The 21,245-nt window shown below is 40.3% G+C and overlaps 1 protein-coding gene and 1 long non-coding RNA gene across 5 annotated transcripts in view; one reads left to right on the top strand and one right to left on the bottom strand.

The window, feature by feature from the left end:
- The window catches only part of NPSR1 (neuropeptide S receptor 1), a 61,063-nt gene extending 42,002 nt beyond the window's left edge, over positions 1 to 19,061 (top strand). Inside the window, exons 4-9 of one of the 3 annotated variants that reach the window (XM_035316967.1) lie at positions 164 to 257; positions 4,916 to 5,117; positions 14,222 to 14,298; positions 16,209 to 16,301; positions 18,386 to 18,566; positions 18,692 to 19,061. In XM_035316967.1, coding sequence (XP_035172858.1) covers positions 164 to 257; positions 4,916 to 5,117; positions 14,222 to 14,298; positions 16,209 to 16,301; positions 18,386 to 18,566; positions 18,692 to 18,785 — 741 coding nt within the window. In that variant the 3' untranslated portion in view covers positions 18,786 to 19,061. The remainder of the gene's footprint in view (positions 1 to 163; positions 258 to 4,915; positions 5,118 to 14,221; positions 14,299 to 16,208; positions 16,302 to 18,385; positions 18,567 to 18,691) is intronic. The other 2 variants (XM_035316968.1, XM_035316969.1) reach the window with 2 other exon arrangements.
- LOC118161516 overlaps positions 1 to 21,245 on the bottom strand; it is an 81,356-nt gene that overhangs the window by 47,810 nt on the left and 12,301 nt on the right. The gene's annotated exons all lie outside the window — the stretch shown is intronic.

Here is a 21,245-nt window from a genome sequence, read left to right on the forward strand (position 1 = left end):
CCTTTCCTTTCCCTTACCTTACCTTTCCGTTCCTTTTTTTTTTTTTTTTTTTTGCGTAAAAGCTTCCATATATTCCTAGAATATCCCTAGATCAGTGTTATAGCTGGCATTATTTTCTGCAATAAGTGTGTCTCATTTCTGTCTTCTATACCTTCTGTCCCAGGTGGTCCTCCTATATGCTTCAACTTATGTCCTCGTGTCACTAAGCATAGACCGCTATCATGCCATAGTTTATCCAATGAAGTTCATGCAAGGAGGTAGGAGAATTTCCATGTCTTGCTGTTGCTCTGGATAGTATTGGCTAGTTTCATTTTACTAAGAAAGTTTTCAAAATTATTAAACTTGTACCATGAATTATTTATTCCTGCTGTAGCAATATTTGGACTCTGTTACATTTCTCCAAATGGCAAAAGAGTTGTGGCTTCAATATGTATTAAGCTGCACTTAGCCCTCAGCAGTTTTTTATAAGCTTTGTGTTAGCAAAGAATGAAATGACATTTTAAAAAGTACAGGGGGGTTCATTATCTTCCAGCATTTTGAGCAAAGTATTATGGGCAAAAGGTATCCCTTTTACAGCTAAGCTGTCTCTAGGAGATACAACAACTATATTACATATTTATTCACATGAAAAAATTAATAATTTGGATAGAGAATATATAATATTGAGAATTGATACGACTGTGATAAGAGAACTTCAAAAAGTATAGCAAATAAGTTTGGATATTTATTCTGTTTTAAAATTCCATCTGTTGTTTTTGTAGCACTCAAATATACCTTGTCTGCTTACTAATACAATTTAAAGAATGTGAGTTCTTTCTTACAGAGTTTAAAGTCTGAATTTAAGAACGCTGCACTGAGTGAAAAGTATTAATAGCAGGTGAGGTGGAAGGGGGGTACAGCTACGAAAGCCAGGGTGGCTCGAAAATGCATTGCAATCAGACAGAAATATTATTTTTGTTTCTGAGTAATGATGACTTCTGACAGTCTGCTCTATTCAGGGGATCAGAATAATGGTCCCCTAGGCCTTAAAAACATATGAATCCATCACAGCCCAGGCAGTGGTGCAGCTCTGGCAGATGTTAAGGCCTGAAAACTTCAAATACTTGAGTGAAGTTCAGCCTAATATTCCCTAGCATGCGGACTGACTTTTTCAAAGTGGGAAGGATTGATACGAAGTTTTTATATCAGTGGGCTTTTGGATGCAGTTTGCTCTGCAGCTCCCACAGCCTTGCGCTGGGGAAGATTCATAAACCACCTGAAACACTGGCTGCTGGCCAAGCAGGGCTACCTACCGGATAGACCCACTGATATTTCTTCTTTGGGCACCATAGGAGAAAAATAACATTGTTAAATTACCTCCTGGGCTTAATAAATATTTTTTTCAGTACTTTTTGCCAACCATTTTGATATTGATCCATGAACTTTTGTTGTTGTTGTTGCTGCTACGGAAAATTTGGTAAACGTTAAAGAACAAATTGCATGCAATAGCTCTTTTTCCCTTATTGGAAGAGGGCTTTCTTCTCCACCAGACTCTTCTTACACTTGGTGGGATGCAATTCTCAGAGATCTTAAACCTCATCCTGCCCCACTACCGCGTGGGTCACTCCTCCTGTGCCCCATGGCATGCAAAAGATGCTCTTTGCACTATTCTTCCAGCCAAAGTCACCTGGTCAACATGGGTCATACAAGAGCTGAGCAAAGGGATAATAAGCCTAGCAGGATTAACAAGCATGCCTTCTTCCCCTTATCACCTTTACTGAAGCCCAAGTGGTTCAGGGTGATTTGCTAAGCTCTGGCATGCCAGGAGGCAAGAAGGGACTTGATGAGCACCACCTGCCTCCAGCAGGGCTGGTACCACCAACAGATGTCTTTCATGGAGCTGCCATGCATACCATGCTACCATGGATCATGCAGCTACCTGCATATCTTCAATGGGAAAAAGGAGGCAGTGGTAAATTCAGAAGAATGATCTAAGAATATTTAGATCATTAGATTAAGGCATATTTACCACAAAGACTTCCTGGAATATATATGTATATACACTAGCCTTTTGCACCCGGCTGTTCCTAGCAGAGGTGCCATGTGTGCAGCTCTCAGCTGTCTTGCAAATGGAGAACAAAGAGAGTTACAAGACTTTGTCATTGGTAATGACACAAAGAAATGGTAAAAACAATTGTGAGACAACTGGTGGAAAATAAAACTTGTATAAGTATGCAATCTAACAAGCAGGAGACTAACAGAACTGCTTAATTAAAAGTCAGAACCCAAATAGGTGGAAACTGTCCCTTGACCGGCTTTAGGGTGCGAACGCTCAAGTCCATTAGATCATTGAGATCATAACAGCTCTCTCCAGACTTAAAAACTAATTTTAAAATGGCACTTTCTTGATGAAAGGATTGCAGAAGGATGGCAGTAGGGAGCAAAACTCCCCCCAGAAAGTGCTTCTCCTCCACATGGAGCTGAGAACAGAGAGATGTGAGTAAAAAACACTTCTGCAATATACAGATGGAAGAAGCAGAACAAAAGGGAAGGGGACAATGAACAGGTCCATTAGGAGAGTTGGTACAAGAGCTTGTGACAAATTCCTGCTAATGCTGGATGTTCATCTTGGCCATTCCAGCAAGGAAAATTCTCCATATAAAGAGCAATATTACATTTAGAGGAAAATACTGATGGGGGTGAATAGAATATTATACAGAATATTAGAAAGTTATTTATTTGTTTCCATCTACAACTTATTTCATCTATAACTTATATAGCCCTAGTTACAGAATTTGCTAGCATTTGGAGCATACTAGAGCATTTGCAAAAATAAAATAAAAATAATAATAAAAAACCTGCTTATGAGGCAGCTGATTAACATTAGCCACCCCCCCCCCCCAAAAAAAAAAAATAAAATAATAATAATAATAAAAATCTATCCATATGCTACCAGTAGCCTGTAAAGCCCTTTAGACTAGCAAGGTCATTTTCTACCAAACACAAAGAATGTTTTAAAAAACGAATAAATGAACATTGCAGCTTAAGTTTTATAAAACATGTAGATAAAGTAACACTTGCCAAGCACAAATTGCCCACTTCACTTCAAATTAAGGGTGTAGCTACACAGTGCAAAAAATAAGGTATGTTATCCAAGAATGACCTTTCCCCCTTATAAATAGACACCTGGGCCCCATCGAGGCTTGTAGCATGTTTTTTAAGTAGCTTCCTCACCACCTAAAAGCATTTTCTGTCAGAAGATATTTTGTGAAGCTCTTAACATTCCTTTTGCTAAGTTTATTCTATTATGCTTTGAGAAACTTTATGGCTCTCCTCTGCTTGTGCAATATTTATAGACTTAATCTAACCCTCTCACTTATGTGGATGTCATCAAAGTTCCCTTAAAACCTGGATTAGCAAGACCGTATTTTGTTGAACGTGGGTAGCATTTAAAGATGAGCAGGATAAATTAATATTTGCAAGTGATGTTTTACAAAGCATGAAATTACTTTTTGAATGCTTCTCCCACATGCTTTTTTATTGCTCTTTGAGCTTCAAGGAGAAAAGAAGTTCTTCTTGATGTGCATAATTTAAAATTATTTTCTATTTCACGCACAGCTCTAGGTATTTTGTAGACAATGTGGACAAGAAGGACAATAAAGTATTTCAGCACCAAAGCTTCCCAAATCAAAAATTTGTCCCCATCTGTTTCTCTAGCAGTATGACTTGGGAGGAGGGAAGGGAGGGGAATAACTGCTGATGAAAATCACTGGTACTCCCAGATCAGCCCCTCCTCTCCATACTTTTCAGTTAGAGCTACAAGGATTTTACCAGAAGATACATATATGTCAAAATTAAATCTTCCGGGCTGTTTGCTCCAACATGTTGGTTTTTACAAAATTCTGTAGGAGCCACTGGGCATCATTTGGTTTTCTACCTGTTTTCTCCATTTGGCAGTAGAGGAGGACAGAAGAAAGGTCGAAGCAGTAACCCAAATCTACCAAGTATTTTGGGATCCTTGAACTTCCATTCCTGACCAGGAAGTCCAGCAGGATCTCTTAGTGGATGGCTGTTGCAGCAAACAAAGCAGGACTGAGCACTCAAGCACTAGCTCACAATCCTGTTTCCATGTTGCATGGTTAGCTGCCCACCCTTGGTGTGGTTGGGCTCGTCTCCGTCAACTGGAGCTGGGTTTGGTCCCCACTATGCCATGGGGAACTACAGGACATGCCTGGGCTCTCCAGCATCAATTCTCCTTGGGGCAGTAGAGTTGCAGCTGGGGTCAAGAGCAGATGGCTGTGCAGTTTTGTTTCCACCCTAAACGGATGTGTTTTCTATTTCCTGAGAGGGAATATTTTTTGAGTCTTCTCCCAACCAGGTACATCAAAATGTTAATTTTCCATTCCAAGGAGGACATTTTCCCCCTCCAGTACATCCAGTACACTCCAACCCAGGTATATTTTAAGTAGCCCTTCCTGGTCTCAACCTTCCTCAGTTACCTGTAGGACAAAGGCTCCTTCTTTTCCATCTGTCCCCATAGTGACCTCTGCTTTGCTATGCCCAGGTACGAATGTGCATCAGGGCAGGCCTGATGTCCCTCGCACTCATTCATGAAGTTGCCTTGGTGGCCAAGAGGAATGTTTTACTTCTCAGGTTTCTTACTTACTGACCCTCACCCATGCCTTTCCCATAGCGTTTCAGATTCAATGGGCCCTAAGAATCTTGAGAAAAGATCATAACTAAATGACTTTTTACCATGAGAAAGAGATGAACCCCTACACTCCCCTGAAGTCTTCTCAGCACCAACTGGCTTCAGATTGAAAACCTCTTTCTTCACACACTCTCTGCTCCTCCCCACCTTTCTCTCAGTTCTGCTTTAAAGGGACAGCCTCATTGGCAACCCCATTAACACTGTCTGTTTGAATGTGTTGAACAGAAAGACAGGCGAAAGTTCTTATCGGAGTGGCCTGGAGCCTCTCTTTCCTGTTTTCGATACCAACTCTGATTATTTTTGGGAAACGGCAGCTCTCCAATGGGGAAGTGCAGTGTTGGGCTCTCTGGCCCAATGACTCCTACTGGATACCCTACATGACGGTGGTTGCTTTCCTAGTGTACTTCATTCCTCTGATCATTATCAGGTAAGCCTGCTGGTGGGAGTGCATGGTGAAAGCTGTCAAGCATGCAGTTGGCATAATGCTTTATTTTCACTCATTCATTATGGTTTCATTTCCACACCTGCCTTATAGCGGCTTCAGCTTGCATCATGTAATGCACGGGCCACTGTGCTTGCCCTGGGTACTCTCCATGCAGTATTAATAGCTGGGAACATTCTTTCTGAACAAGGATTGAATCTCTAAGTATGTCTACTTATCTCAGCAGCTTCAGGCTTGAAATATATATTTGAAATTATCTTGAAATATATCTTAATAAATACAGTTTGAATATTTAGCTATTATGACAAAACATTGTTTTAATAAAAGAACAGAAACCACACTTAGGCTAATTAAACTGAAATTAACTTAAAGTGCTCTCAAGTTTCATAGCACTAAAAGAGTGTTTCTTCATCAGGGTCAGAAAGAAATCCCTAAACATCTGAAGCTGTCAAACACTGCTAAAATACAAAGAAATGAAATTCTTCCCATTCTGTAATGGGAAATTTGAACAAAGGTGATCTGCAGCAGAATCTCCTTTTAAACTGAGCTCATCCAATATCCCAAACCGTGCTTGGTGATCAGAGAATTTAGTGCCTTCCTCTCGGGTGCTGCCATTAGCAAACATTAAACAAAAATGATCTAGCCATGAGGAGCTACCAGTTGGAACGAGCAGTCAAAACCTCCTGTGGAAGTGGAGTGCAGCTTTGTACCTAACAGCCTTGAAATGCTGCTGGTGACAGTAATTTGTGCTCCCCATGAAGATATATTCCTCACCTCTCTTTCCTTTATGTTCTCTTTCAGTAGCAAGTTTACAATAGAATTTCTTCATGTCAATCTCTTCTTCTTAGTGGTAAAGATGATGTGCTGGGACTCCTTTTTTTCTGCATACCTTGGTGATAATCACATGGGCTATGAGAGAGGAGCTCTGTTTGCATGTTTGTCAGACATCTCTCTTGGTCATTCTGCTTTTGCAGTGGGTCTGAGACTCCAAGCATGAGTCTCATAGAATCATCTAGGTTAGCAAAGACCTTCAAGATCACCAAGTCTCTATTAGATTCTTGCTCATTAACACTTCAGGTGGGAGCAGGGGAGATGCTGATCTTTTCTAGGTGATGACAGGGCAAGCTACATAAGCTAAATATTAAAGACTGTGCCATGGTTTTAGTTCCTTTCCAGTTGAGTGATACCTTTAAGTTTTGTGTAGTTTAATCACAGAGATTGAGTTCTGCAGCTTCTAATAGAAACAAATTTATCTCTGGTAGAACCAAAAACATGGGAGCAAGGAAATTATGGTGCTTGAATTCATCTACCTGACTTTTTAGTATGGTTTCAACATTGACCAGTGTTGCTCAGTAAAGAGAAGGGATGACTTCTATACTTTGCTTATAGCACATCAGTTTGCTGAACTCCCCATTTTTGTGCAGAACGCACAGACAAAGAACACAATCATTAAAATTTCTCCTTAAAGAAAGGGCATCATAGAATAGAGAAAAACAGCTTCTAGGTTATCCAATTGCTCTTTGTTCTTAGACAGGATCATTTCTCTTTGTATTTTTTTTTTTTTCTGTATCTTAAAGCCTGACTAGTTTTAAGTAAACCAACAAGTATTATTGGGAATAAGTAAAAATATGGGTGAATTTGCAGCCTGTTATTGCCAGCAGAAAGAATAAACACAAACACACACACAAAATCTAATGGTAAAAGCAATGCCAGAAAACTTTGAGGCTGGCTATGACTTCTGGAGATTTGTTTTGAATTTTTTAAACAGTTAGCAAGCAGGAAATTATACCCAGCATCTTAACCATTTCAGGGAAAAGGCCAGCAGCCTGACAACTTATCATTGCACAGGTGTGTAAAACATTTCTTTCATACTCAGACTTACAGATCCATACATTTTCAATGACAGCCAATCCTTCTTTAATTGAGTGTTTTTTGTTTTGTTTTGTTTTTGTCGATGACAAGCAAGCTACGTAGCAACAATTTTTTCTGATTTGCTGACATTACACTCCCTCTCCTCCCTGCCAGAAATGTGTGACTTGACTTACTGTAAATCCCCAGAAGCAAGAAGGTGATGAAGACATGAGGGGAAAGGGAAAGGCAGTGAAGCAATCATTTCATAACATTGCCCTGACAGCTGAGAGATGAATAAAACATCCTAAAATTTCTGCAGCTTTAACCTTAAGTGACATCCACATGAGAAGCTTATGGCAGGGCAGGAACCTCAAACACTGACCTCAGGGTCATGGGGCAGAGCCTGCTCCTGGTTCAAACACGTCCCTGATTCAAGGTACCCCAGCACAGGCTCTCCCGCCTCCCTGCCAGCAAGAAGAAAAATTTTTGACAGGTCTTAAGTGGTGCTGGGCACTAGAAGGATGGAAGCAGATGGGCCATGGAAGGATGCTTTATGGCCACCTATTTGTTGTCAATTATATTATTTCCTTCAGAACAGAGAGGGATGTCTACAGCCATAGAAAAAGAGGATGACCAACAGCAGAAGTATTGTGAACAAATACCACACAGTTTAGAAAGAACTGTCTATTTTTAAAACCATGTTTTCAAGTTTTGGATATTCAAGCATACAAGTAAAGGCATCTTCAGGACTTCTGCTAATGCAGCCTCAAGAGACAACACCTATTTCTTTAAAATTGCTTGTGAGTCCAGAGGTTTAAAACTAATCCACCTAATATGACTGCAGCATATAAATATTCTGATGTGTAGTTTGCAGCTAAAGAGCAGCGGGAACTGCCATTAATGTCTGCAGGGAATCCATTTCTCTGCAAGCCCCATTCCACCACATACCTCCAGATGCTCTTTCAGACTGGTCACAAATGAGACACTGTTTCAGAGGGGTGAGCAAGAGAGAGGACAGACAGAATGTCCAGATGTAGTGGATGTGTATTAATCTGTTGAAAGATTAATTATACAAATGAAAGGTGTTATTTAGTCAAGAGAGGAAGGCATTTTGTGGTTTCTGAATTTAGTGGTGTTTAGGTGAAGATGTTACAAAGAATAAGGCTGTAATGTAACAATGGAGTGATGATCCACAAATGTGCAACTGAAAAGTCAAGTAACAGTTTCTAAGAAGCAGGTTTATTCATATTAAATTCATATATGAAATGAATTCATATATGAAATATTAATTTATTGTGAATAAGGCAGCAGTCAAGTGCTTAGTGAGGAAGCAAAGCCTTAAGTGCAGGCTGCACACCTTTTCTGCGATAACTCGATTTTCTTGCACAGCTCCTTTATTTTCTCTTCTGAAGTACTCCAAACTAACTGCACAGTGGTTGCCCAATGAAATATGGGACGCTGTCTGGCAGAGTTAATTCTTAATTAGTTCTGCCACTTGCATCTACAGAAAGCCTCACCTCCAGAGCAAAACAGTTCACCCACAGCAGCAGTTTTTCTGGCACGGTCCATCCAAAGTGCATACAAAGGATAAAACCTTACTTTTCAGCTGCAGAAATTAATTCCACACTGATCTGATGCTCTGACTGCACAGTTTTCTGTTGCTATAGCCGAGGTACTTCTCGGCTATACGAGGTATCTTTTAAACTTCTCTCATCATCCTCCAGCTCTCCACAGAACTGATTTCACATGCTCCTGGCACAGTCAGTAACTCACAAGAGCTGCATCGTTCATAACACTGCAGCACAAGGGATACAGTATTTAGCTGACAACCTTTACGTTCAGCCTAGAAATCCCTTCCACTGGTGAGCAAACTCCCCAGACACTACGTGATCAAACCCTATAGAATCCAGGCCAAAACATGAACCATAAGAAAACAACAATCTGCCTTTTATTATTATTATTATTAATATATATATATATAAAGGCAATATGTGAACAAAACTACAACAGTCCTGAAAGATTTCCATACTAGAGAGGTCTGTTCTCACCACCACTTCTTCATAATTAGAGCAATCAGTGATCAAACAGCCTGTGGTCTTGTGGGGAATTTTTAACCCAATTGTAATACAAATGAACAAGATCTCAATAATGGAAAGGGAATGAAAAGCACTAATGAGATTTTTAACTCAAGTACATGGTTATCTTTGAGAGCTGAGAATCAGGGAGAGCATTTGTTGTTTTCATATTAAAGCTCCACTCCTCTTCCTTAGTTCTGGTCAGAGAGAACCAAATATACTGCATCATGTTCTTCTTTATAGCACTTCAAGATGTGGCTCTAAATAAGAGGCAAGCCTCTTATTTGGGCTACTCTACCACTTCTTTTTTATTATTATTATTTTTTTTTTTTTTCTTCAGTTAATATTGTCAACCTTCCAAAAAAACAGACTGCTCAGAAAAATAAATTAGGCCACCTGCCTAATTTGTTCTCACCTATTCAGGGACAAGTGTCATCAGCAACAACCAAAGCCATTTCTCCTGCACAATGAAATGCCAACCATATCTCAGAATAGTACTTGTGATACCCAAATACCTCTGGGGCACTGCTAAACATGGGTAAGATCATGATTACAGATTTCCCTCCTGCAAGAGTTTGCAGCTGGCCTCTCTGGCTCTGTGATGAGGAGACAGGAAAGTTACTGGGCTTCTGTTCTACATCATTACTCTCTGATCTGTGCCAAAACATAATCGTGTTTTGTCACTTGGATATTTGGAAAGTCAGAGTCTATAAGGGATTGTTCTTTTTAGCTTTTTTTTTTTATGAAAGTCAAATATGTTTCCTGTATTTTAACCTGATAAATGCAGTATCTAGACATTCATCTAAGTTCAAATTCAAGTTACAAAAAAATGCAGAAGTTCCTCTTAAAGTATGGAGGAAAAAAAATGTCCATCTGCTGTTTAAAATCAAAACTCCAAAGAGAACATTTGTTTTGGAGTGGAAGAAAAATAGAAAGGAAAAAAAATCAGCTGCAAGGAAAAATATGGAACTAAAATTAAGGCATCACAATGAAAAGATGAGTACATGAAATGAAAATTATTTATCTGAATTAAATCAAATAAAATGAAAAATTATATATTAATAAAAATATCAAAGGTCTTATTTTGAGCTTGATTTAAAGAGCACAATCATTTTGCCTGCAATTTCCATTTCAAAACAAAAAATCTATATCTTACACATATGTTCTAATATTTGCCTGTCTATTCACTTACCCATTACACATGCCTACAATGGTTTGTCTGGGTGAAGTTACATAGACTTTTTGTCTTTGGATAAATAGTGCTGTAAATTAGCTACCATAAAACAGAATGCAGCTGCATCGCTTTGAACAACTAAAGTATGATGAACAATAGACAATGCTGGATGATAAATACAAGCAATTAACAAGGAGCTTCAGTGTACTTTTTGCCATTGTAATACTTCACTTCAATAGGAAATACTGAGCCTGGATGGGATGTTAAGACAATGTAATCAAATATTTTTTAAAAAAGTTTTTTAAAGAGTGGATAGATCTATAATTATTATGATTGTTAATATCAATATGTAGGTTTACCAAAGGGCATTTTATTTTCCAAAACAGAAGTGATCTAGGAAATATCTTAAGTTAGTTATTCATATGGACAAAGACTGCTAAAATTACCAATTGAGTCAAATTAACCAACCCCATTAACTAATAACATGCAAAGGTGAACATGCATCTCAGTCCTTCAGAAATTGGATCAATCTAAATTGCTTTTGGAGGTGCAATGCATTTAATTTGTGGAGTTACATCATATTCTTATATTTTTCTGCCACCTCTACACATATGCTTTTTATCAGGGCTAGAAAAATCATTGCATTTTCCTATGAACAGTATGCCCATTCTATCCTATGGTCTTCACAGCCTGAGTGACTCCTTCTCAAAAAGGTTTGGTTTCTTTCTCCATCCAGATGTGACTACTACATCTGATCTCTTTCTTCCTGTTCATTAGTCCCTTACTTGCAAATAGTAGGCCACAACAACTCAACAATATAATAAACAATATAATATTTCAGTACCACAGTATGACTACAACACATTTATATAGCACCCAAAAATCCCCAATTAGAGTTGGAAGACTAAGCACTTACAGACACAAAAAAATCTGACATCTGGATCTCCTGTTCATCTGTACCTCTTTGTTCATCTGCCACTTATTTACCATCAAGTGGGAATTTGTTCCCACCCTTTAAGATAGATGTCACTGACCACCTCTTCCTCTTGCAACCACCTTGTACAGAAAGAAAGAAGCTACAAACCCATTCTGGGAAAACAAAACAAAACAAAACTGCTTTTCTCCTGTAAGAAAAATACAACTTCTGTAAGTGCTCTTTTGTTTTGTTGTAGTTTGGGGGTGGGTTTTTTTGTTGTTGTTGTTTTTTGGCTTTGAAACACACACACACACACAGAGAGATGCCTTTTATGATCATAAGTTTTGGGTGACACATTTCTGGAAAGTCTGGAAAATAGAGATTAGGCAGTAATACCATCTGGAATCCCAGAGAGATTAAGGCATGAAGGCTTAACTGTGGTCACTGGGAAACATACCTAACGTGCCAAATGACTCCTCTTCCCTGACACCCACCCTGAGCACTGCTATCCCACCTCTGGTTTCCTTCCAGTAAAGCAGACTCCCATAGATCCAGCTATAGAAAAAAGAAAGATGAACAGAGGCAAAAATACCAATACAAAACCACTGTTGACAGCACTGTAGGAGTCACTGGCTTAAACAAGGAATTAATGTTTCCTCTGGACTTCTAAAAAATAAGGATTCAAATGAAACAGTATGTATTCTTACATATGAAATATCAAGTGTATTCTAGGACCTGGCACTACGTTGCTTGACCAGTGTGTGAAAAATCAAGTTGGTACAACTGCATCTTGTGAAAGGGCTGCTCTTACCAGACTGCAGCCAAGAGGGAAGGATTTCTAGGGTAGGGGGGGAAAGCAAGTGAGGAGCCTGCCTTCCTAATTCAATCCTTTTGGTACCTGGTTGGCAGGACAGATTCTGAATATTTTGAGTACAGAGTTGGGCTGCTTTGTCCTGGTACTTGGGCAATTCTGAATGTGTCCTGCTGGACATACAGAGATCTTTATCAGAGGACATATTGTTCTGACCACAAATAAAAAGGTCAGGCTAGAGATAACAGGCTGGAGATAAAATAGAAGCAGGTCTTGCAGGAGCTGGCTGAAGTTTTCTCAAGATAACAACAATTGTCATCATAATAGATTCTGATTCATTGGAACAATCACGGGAGAAATGATACATGAAATTTCAACCATTGTCAGTGCAAAGTACACAGAAACTTTCAAGTGTGCTAGCTGATAAACAAACAGGCTCTTGAAAAGCCAGGAGATAAAAGGAAAATGTTCAAGTCAGTTGGGAGCCATGCTAGATCTTTGAAGGGATTAAGGGAGGCAAGCTGGTGTCTGCAGCAGATGCATGAAAAATCCTTGCTGGGTGAGTACAGCACTGCTCTGCTGCACAGCCCGGTCTGCAGGTTGAATTTCCATCTCATCAGATGGTATGGAATACCCCTTTGGCCAGTTTGGGTCAGCTGTCCTGGGTCTGTTCCCTCCCAGCTCTTGCTGCACCCCCAGCCTGCCCGCTGGTAGGACAGAGCGAGAAGCTGAAAAGTCCTTGGCTTAGTGTAAGCATTGCTCTGCAGCAATTAAAACATCAGCATGTTATCAGCACTCTTCTCGTCCTAATCCAAAACATAGCAACCTACCAGCTACTAGGAGGAAAAATACTCTGTCCTAACTGAAACCAGGACACATGGCTAGGAATTGAGATTGCTATAGGAAAGGCTCATATATCAGTCTGAAAGCTCTAATAAAAATAATGTCTCTTCTGACAACAAAAATAAGCTGTATAACAGTAAGACCTTTTTTTATTATTTATTTATTTTCATCTCTATAAAACACCCCACAATAATTTCTAGAGTTGCACCTTTTTCACAGGCTCAATGCTAACATCTATAGCAATTAGTGATCAGGCTGCCCAAGGTTATTCCAAAACACTGTGATGTACTGGCAAATGACACACGATGACTTCTGTTGTGATGCTTGGTTTTTATGTCAGGAAAATATGGCAACCCAAGTGCATTCGCTGAAATATTTTAAAATTATTTTCATCTTCCTTAGTGGACTAAAGAGGAAGTCACCAGTCAAAGGCATGTTCTTGCTTGGTGATTTTAGCTGCAACATTATCCATGCTTTCAGGTAAAAAGGCCCACAGAGAAAGGCCTAATATTTCTTTTTAACTGCTTCAGAGGTAACATCCTCATCCAGGGCATGGGTTCAAACAGCTCATGATCTGAGAGGAACTATTTTTATCTATTCTATGTTAAAGAAATAGAATCCCACAGCTATCACCTAGGCAAAGACCATAGCAATCCATGGTTGTTGTGGACTGGAGCACTGTCCATCTTTCCCATCAAAATTATATACATATTCCCCTCTAAATATGCAAGCTGTAGTGGATCTGGTTTTGAATCACCCAAATCTTCCCATATACCTGACATTTCTGTGCTCCTCAATTTCAGTCCCAGGACCTCAAGAGATGAGAGTTAGCACCGTGGTACTTAACATTCTCATGAATTGTGCCCCGTTCCCTTCCCCAGGGTACCATACTATTCATCATATTCATATTCCCAAAATAACACCAGAGCAGAGCTGGGTACACATCCAAAACAGGTCCCTCCTCTTGCTTCCACCATTTCAGGGTTAGTTCCTTCCTTGCAGCTCCCATGTAAAGCACTCATGAGCACTTCCCAGTGCAGGACAAGGTGCCTCTTGCCTGGTGCCGGTAACCAGACACGTTTGGCCTCAGACAGCTCAAAATCCCCAAAGATCGTCTGAGAGATCTTGGCCAAGCCATGCCATTGCTTTGAACCTCAGACTTGACACCTACAAAGCCTGGACAATTATAACAATCTCCATTGTGAAAACTCTTCAGGTCTGCTTCTGAGAAGTACTTTGGGACAGTCATATTTAATTTACTATTGTTGTTGTCATTACTATTATTATAATGCCTATGAAGTTTTGTCATCTTCATGAGCTCCTTACACATCAATAAGTATATTGACAGAGCATGAATGACCAAGATGTCAGTTAAATTTACTGTGCTTCATATTATCAATGACTCTTTCCCTTCTGTAGTGCCATATACTCAATCGTGATTCGAACCATCTGGATGAAGAGCAAAGCTCAGACTGTCATTATATCCAGCTGCCCTGGTGAGTGTCAACACACAGGTGTCTCCAGACACATGATGTGAATCTGGCCAGTCCTATCAAATCTGGGAATGCCCACACGTATGGTATTGAGCTGGGATCCCATCACTGCAATGGGAATTGGTTTTCTGTAACTGCTCAACTCTTTTCCACACTTTTTCCCTTGACACTAAATCCGCTTTCAAGAAATTATAGAAAACATCTGCAAGGAGAGAATTAAAAGGTAAAAATATTTATTCTAGAACTAAGAATCCTTAATCTGAGAACTTTGCTCATTTCTAAAATTACTTATTTTATAGCAGACACTTAGATAAAACTTTTGCAGTGTTTTTACATGCCTTTGCAAGTTTGGATTTTGGTCAAGACCAAGGAGTCTGACCACAAATCATTACAAGAACCTCACTTGCCAGAGGTTAGTTATGAAGAGAAGTCTGTTCATTTACACTAACCCTTTTTACAACACAAAAGAGTGCAGTGCACACAACCAGTCAGTGCAGCTAAGTGGGGAGTGGTGACACATCAGACCATGGCGATCAGGTTGCCAATACTTGCCTGAAGTAGGATCATGGCTGTTTTATGAGGAAGTGTCCAAATGTGTTGCCGTGCCTACTCAGATATCCTTTCAACATAACCTGATGTCTGTTAACTATAATCTTGCAAAGATTTATTCCTCCACTGAAATGCTTGAACAAGACCCATTTCTAATTATCTTGCCCTCGTGACACAATCAGTATCAACAAGCCTTGGGAAAAAAAAAAAAAAACAAGACTTGAAAAAAAAAGCCATTCTCCTCACCCAAGAAGTATATTTTGCTCTGTAAGTCAAGTAATTTCCAGAAGTATTAAGTATGGACAATTTTCAAGCATCTCTATGGGATGTTTCACTGATAACATGTTTCATTGATAATGAACCCACATTTACACTTTTTGCTTGCAAATTACAAAGCCTATGCTGTTTTTGTAAGAGGTGCCAAAAGTCATGTACACAGATTTATTTCCAGTGACGTTCATTAAAATTTCAGTTCTCAGCTGAGACTACTGGAGCTGAGATATGCTTTGCCAAAAAATAACCTTCTTGTGTATTCACTATGGTGAACCTCATTATTCTCACCCAGCAACATGAGCAGCAAATTGACATTAATAACAAAATCAAGCATATTATTAAAATCATGCTGGTACTGCTATTTAAATACAGCACTTGATTCTCATAGACATTAGTGTGGCTTCAGAGGAAATTAGATCAACCAGCCTTGGTGTAAGACTGAATAGAATTTGTTTCTCAATTCAAGGCACATTTCATTTCTGAAAAGCTAGCCTAGCAGCATTTCATATTTCATTACTGAGTCAACATGAAGTGTAAAATGCATGACCAATTATCTAAGGCATCAAAAAGACTAAGAGGTCAAGGGAATTGAGTATGTAGCTTTCAAAATCCATCTAATTGAAATGTAGTTAAAAAGTGAACAGGTAGTCTGTTTTGCCAGGTTCTCTCTCATGTTTTCTTAACTGCAGTTGCCAGTTCGTTTCAGAAAACCTCTCTTATGACACCACTTTAGCTGCATTTTTGCAGCTGTGATGGCCAACGTTTTTTTGTCAGACTGATACGGTTGGGCATGTCATCAGTATTTCCCCTGACCATGTGCTCAAGTCTTGAGGACCAGGGATATGCAGCTGCCACAATACTTCAGGAAGATCTCCTTTGCTTACATTTCCACTTTTGATTTTGGAGGGCTCAGGTTTTGAGTGTCCAACTTAAGCAGACTTGCAAGCATCTGAATTTCAGGAAATACTGAGGCCCTGCTTTCTGACACTGGGGAAGGACGTGCTGTATATCACTGTCCTCACTGTGAAAGTGCATACTGACACATCCATGCACCATGCACTCTTTCACTAACTGAACTATTCTCTCCCCAGATGGGAAAACCTCCTCTGCTGGCTACATCAGTCGTGGGTTCATATCCAGAGCAAAAGTGAAAGCCATCAAGTACAGCATTGTAATTATTCTTGGTAAGTAAAAACATAAGAATAAAAGTCTCACAGCTGGCAGCTGGGAAGGAGGGAGGTTGATGCTGAAGTTAGGAAGCTGGTTTTCCTTAGCTCCCTCCATCACCAGCAAAAAAAGTGCATTAGGTGGCTCAAAGAAGGAGCTTTACTTAAACCCGACTTGCTTTCTGACTGTGTCCCCTGCTCTCCTCTGACTGATAGGATCCTATTTTAGGCACCTGACATACGCCTCAGGTGCAGTGATATGCACAGAGCCCCTCATGATTGTAATGAAAATAAAGGAGGGACATTGCCTAAAAAGAGCAAAGGAAGATGTCTCCTCCTTCTAATCCAGTCTGCTAAGAGACCTGGCAGCTGAGTTGTCTTCTAGACTTAGAGAATATAGCCTGCATATAAGCTGCTGGGGCAGGGCAGGGAAAGGAAGGAGAGGCAAGAGATGCAGAGCAAATGTATTTCATGTCAGAAGCATGTTCCCTGCCGAGGTGGGAAGACGAGCTCTCCTTGCCCAACCAGGCCATGTATGACTCAGTGCAGGTGTCCTCCGTCTCCCAGGGAGATGACATTATCCTGATGGAATTAGGAGGCTGACATTTTATCTCGATAAATAAAGGCAGCGTCACACAGGGCTTGTGATTAGTTGCCAGAGACAGGCAGGGAGGCGGCAGAAGCTATTTACTCCCCAGGGCTGACAACCTTCAGTTACCACTGCAAGAGAGATAATTTCTCTTTCCAACCCTAGGAAAAATTCAGATTGATTGATACCACAATAAAAGCTACTACTGGAGGTGCTTAGTTCACTGGTTAGCAGTAGTGTCCTTGGACATGAGAGATGATGGTGTGATTCATGCCTTTCAGAAGACCAAGAGCACCTTTTCTGTGTGACAATCAGAGAGAGCTTTTGTCAGAACTGGCTGCTATTGCAATGCCATCAGATGTCAAGAGCTCACCAGGGTGCTCAATATTTCAAAGGACCTTGATAACATCAGGCACACAACATCTCACAATGTGCAAGCAGATTAAGACACCTAACATTCAGGAATTTTTCTGAAGCCACCTAAAATTCTGCACAGTCAGTGCTGTGATGCACATGCTGACAATGTGCTTTGTTGTTTTGCTGGTACCTGTGCATGGACACCATCAGTTTGCTTACCCTAGAAAACAGGAGGAGAGCTCACCTCTTCCTTGCATACTCACCAAGCACCCAGCCATATGCCAACTAAGAGATGCTGCTTAATATAACAAGAAAGCAAGCACAACTGCTGCTTCTGCTGACTCATTTGCATCAGGGAGAGCACATAGGTCTAATCTCACAGAAAACTGCACATTTGCAACCCAGGTGCCTACAATTTATGAGTGAACTGTCTGTCCCATCATTTTCAATAACCTTTGTGACAGGATTTGACAGAAATTCATGATAAACAGATTCATTCCCTATGCCTGCTAAGATAAACCCATGGCCACTTCACTTCTAGCCCCTCCAAACAAAAGCTACGAATGATGCATCCTTTGCTTCCTCAGATATGCCTCTCAAATAGCAGTACAGGAATCAAGAAAATCTTCCTGCACGCCCCACCTACACAGCACCAGCATGTAAAATGACATGTTGGCCTACTATAATTTGGTGTGAAAGTGCCAGTCCTTGCCGCTGGGTGTTTAAGACCTTTTTCTTAACAGGTGACTGTGAGAGGCAGTGCTGTCACAAAGCAGCACTTTGGTACTGTATGCTTTTAGACTTGCTGCTCACTCAGGGGACCATTAAAAGAGTGCTTCTCTATAAGCTTCTCTTTAACTGGTTACCTATTTACCCTTTATGTGTTGTGCAGTGTTCAGAGTGCCTCAATATGTCTAGAGGGAGCACTCTAAACACTTAAAGGAGCACACAATCTTTTTTTATGAGCATTAAAATAAAGACAAATAGATACAAAATCTAATAACTATTCTCTTAAATAAGACCCCGAATAGGGAGAGATATTTCTTGCATGAACAAATATTTATGTGTTATGATAGTCTCTCTATGTGTGTCTGTGATTAACTCCCTAAATTGCTATACTATCTAATGTAAAGCTCTTCGTCTGTCTCTGTTGCAGCATTTGTTCTCTGTTGGAGCCCTTACTTTCTGTTTGATATCCTGGACAACTTCAACATCCTTCCTGAGACCAAAGAGCGCTTCTTTGCCTCCGTGATTATTCAGAACCTGCCGGCCTTGAACAGTGCCATCAACCCCCTCATCTACTGCCTGTTCAGCAACCGCCTCTGCCCACCCTTTGAGTACTGCTCCTTTACTCTCACCCTCCCACTATCCCTTAGGAAGGGAGGGAACACATAAACATAGTTGCTAAACTCACCACCTGTTCTCTCCTGTTTTAATCCTGACCTTCCCTTATTTTCCTTAGGGAAAGAAGAACACGAAGGCTGGAGGGAACTTTTCATGACCGAAGTGATGGAGAGCAGGAGATGCAGGTCCTGTCCAAACCAGAATACATCTAATGCAAATGATACCCCACATAGCCACACCAGGACCTGTACAGATGAGGGTGGATATTTTCCCTGAGCACAGAAGAACACCATGCATGAACCAACTGGACAGAGTCTGTGCCTTGCTGTTGTTGAACAGCATAAGCGTTTTGGACCAGCGCTGCATCTTCAGCCATTGCATGACGCCAAGACCAAACTCACTGTGTGGGGTTTGCATGCCACTTTCACGATGGCTCATTTTGACCATCTGTTTTCAAGCAAGCTGTAACATATATGCACTCCAAAACTCCAAACAGGGAAAAAAAAAAAAAAAAAAAAAAAAAAAGTAAACAGTATCTAGTCAGAGTCTTCTCTCTATTCTTCAAGAGTGTCTAAAAGCCATCTATTGTACCATGTAACTCACAGAGCTAGTAAAGAGTATTTACAAATAATTATTGGAGGAGACTATTCTTAAAATAAAGGCACAGGCACTTTTCCAATGATAACACACCACTGTTGATCTACATAATTACATCTTGGCTTCACATGCAACCACACCTTAAAATCTCATTTCCAGAGAGGAAAGGACTGCAGGACTCAGTGGCTGTCCCCTGCCTCTCCTGGCTGTGCTTCTCAGCTCAAGCTGGTCCTCCCATCCACATAGCCTGTGTTCCCTTTCCCTTTTTAAGCAGTCTTTTGGGGATACTACTACACTCATACTACCTAAAGAGAGCTGATTTACAGGGCACTCCAGCTGTACAGATCAATCTTGCCACCACACAGCAGCTTTTCTCTGTCTCATGCCCTGCATGTTATTCATGCCACTTAAATCATGGAGGGAACCATGTATGCTGTTAGGAAACTTCAGAGGTGGAGAAAGGCCCGGGTGAAATTTTAAAACTCAAATGACATTCAGGAGAAATTATATGTTGATGGTCCAGTCTTGTGTATTCCTTGTAGGGTTCACAGATCACCAGCCATCAGGCAGAGCTTTGCTGTAAAACAGCCCTAGCTGTTGGGACATCACAGAACCACAGAATTGTAGGGGTTGGAAGGGACATCCCCTTCCCCAAGCCCCTGGGTTTGAAGACAAATGGTCTCAAAGGGGTTTAGCAGGTGGGTGAAAGCTATTGACTTCAACACTCATTTTACTATACGGCAGCTTAAAGTGTTTGCATGATAATGCATTCTAACCAGCCGCATGGCATGTTTTTGCTCCTCTCTGTGCAAAATTAGCAATCTTACTCAAGTGGAATCTATTTAAACAGCTTTTTTTTTTTTTTTTTTAGTGACTTTTTACACTGGGTTTGTTCACTGCAAAACAAGAACTGAATAAAATTGATTTAATTACCTATGTTACAAAAGTCTTTTCTTCCTAAGTAAGAGATATATAAAATCATGGGACTTTACATTGTCAAGACAATAAGTTTTCTCTTGTTATTATGATGAAGGTCTGTACATCTCAATTTCAGTACCAGTTTAATTAAAACCATGAATCCACACCACCCTTTACTGCAGCTAACTTGGATAGATTGTATGTAAGAACTAGACAACATTTTTTTGTAGGCCTCTCATAACATTCCCAAAAATGGATTGGTTTGTTTAAGCTTCATAATTATACAGGCTTTTCTTTGTTTTGTTTTGTTTTGTTTTTAATTTTTCATTTGATACAAATACACTGGTTGCTTAAATTTGGACATTTAGCAGAGTTCACAGACTTAATACGAGCCTTCTTCTCCAGGCTGAACCACCCCAACTTTCTCAGCCTGTCTTCATAGGAGACGTGCTCCAGCCCCTTGATCATCTTTGCCACCCTCCTCTGGACTCGTTCTAATACTTTGATGTCCTTGTGCTGGGGGCCCCAGGACTGAACACAGCATTGCAGGCAGAACCTCACAAGAGTGGAGGAGGACAATCACCTCCCTCCACCTGCTGGCCACAATTCTTTTAATGCATTCCAGGATATTGTTGGCTGTCTGGGCTGCAAGCACACGTTGCTGGCTCATATCAAGCTTCTCTTATCAATACGCCTAGGTCCTTCTCCTCAGGGCTACATTCAACCCATTCTCCAGCCTGTGTTTAGCTTGGGATCGTTCTGCCCCAGATGCAGGACCTTGCACTTGGCCTTGCTGAACCTCATGAGGTTCAGCACACACCCAACTCTGAAGCCTGTCAAGGTTCCTCTGGACGGCATTCCTTTCTTCCAGTGGGTTGACTTCACCACACAGCTTGGTGTCATCGGCAAGCTTGCTGAGGGTGCACTTGATCCCACTGTCCATGTCACTGACAAAGATATTTTGCTATGATACAGATTAATTTGTCTTCCACTGAGACTTCTTAAATGTCTCTAAGATTCAAAAGGCACGAATGAATGAAGGTCTCTATTCTAGAAATCAGATAAACATTTAAATATGAATTGTTTTAAGGGGAATCAGGTCCATAAGTATGATTATAGAAGTAGGCTTATGCAATATGGCTTTACAATACTAGATA

This window comes from Oxyura jamaicensis, chromosome 2 (genome assembly GCF_011077185.1).
Source record: "Oxyura jamaicensis isolate SHBP4307 breed ruddy duck chromosome 2, BPBGC_Ojam_1.0, whole genome shotgun sequence".
NCBI lineage: Eukaryota > Metazoa > Chordata > Aves > Anseriformes > Anatidae > Oxyura > Oxyura jamaicensis.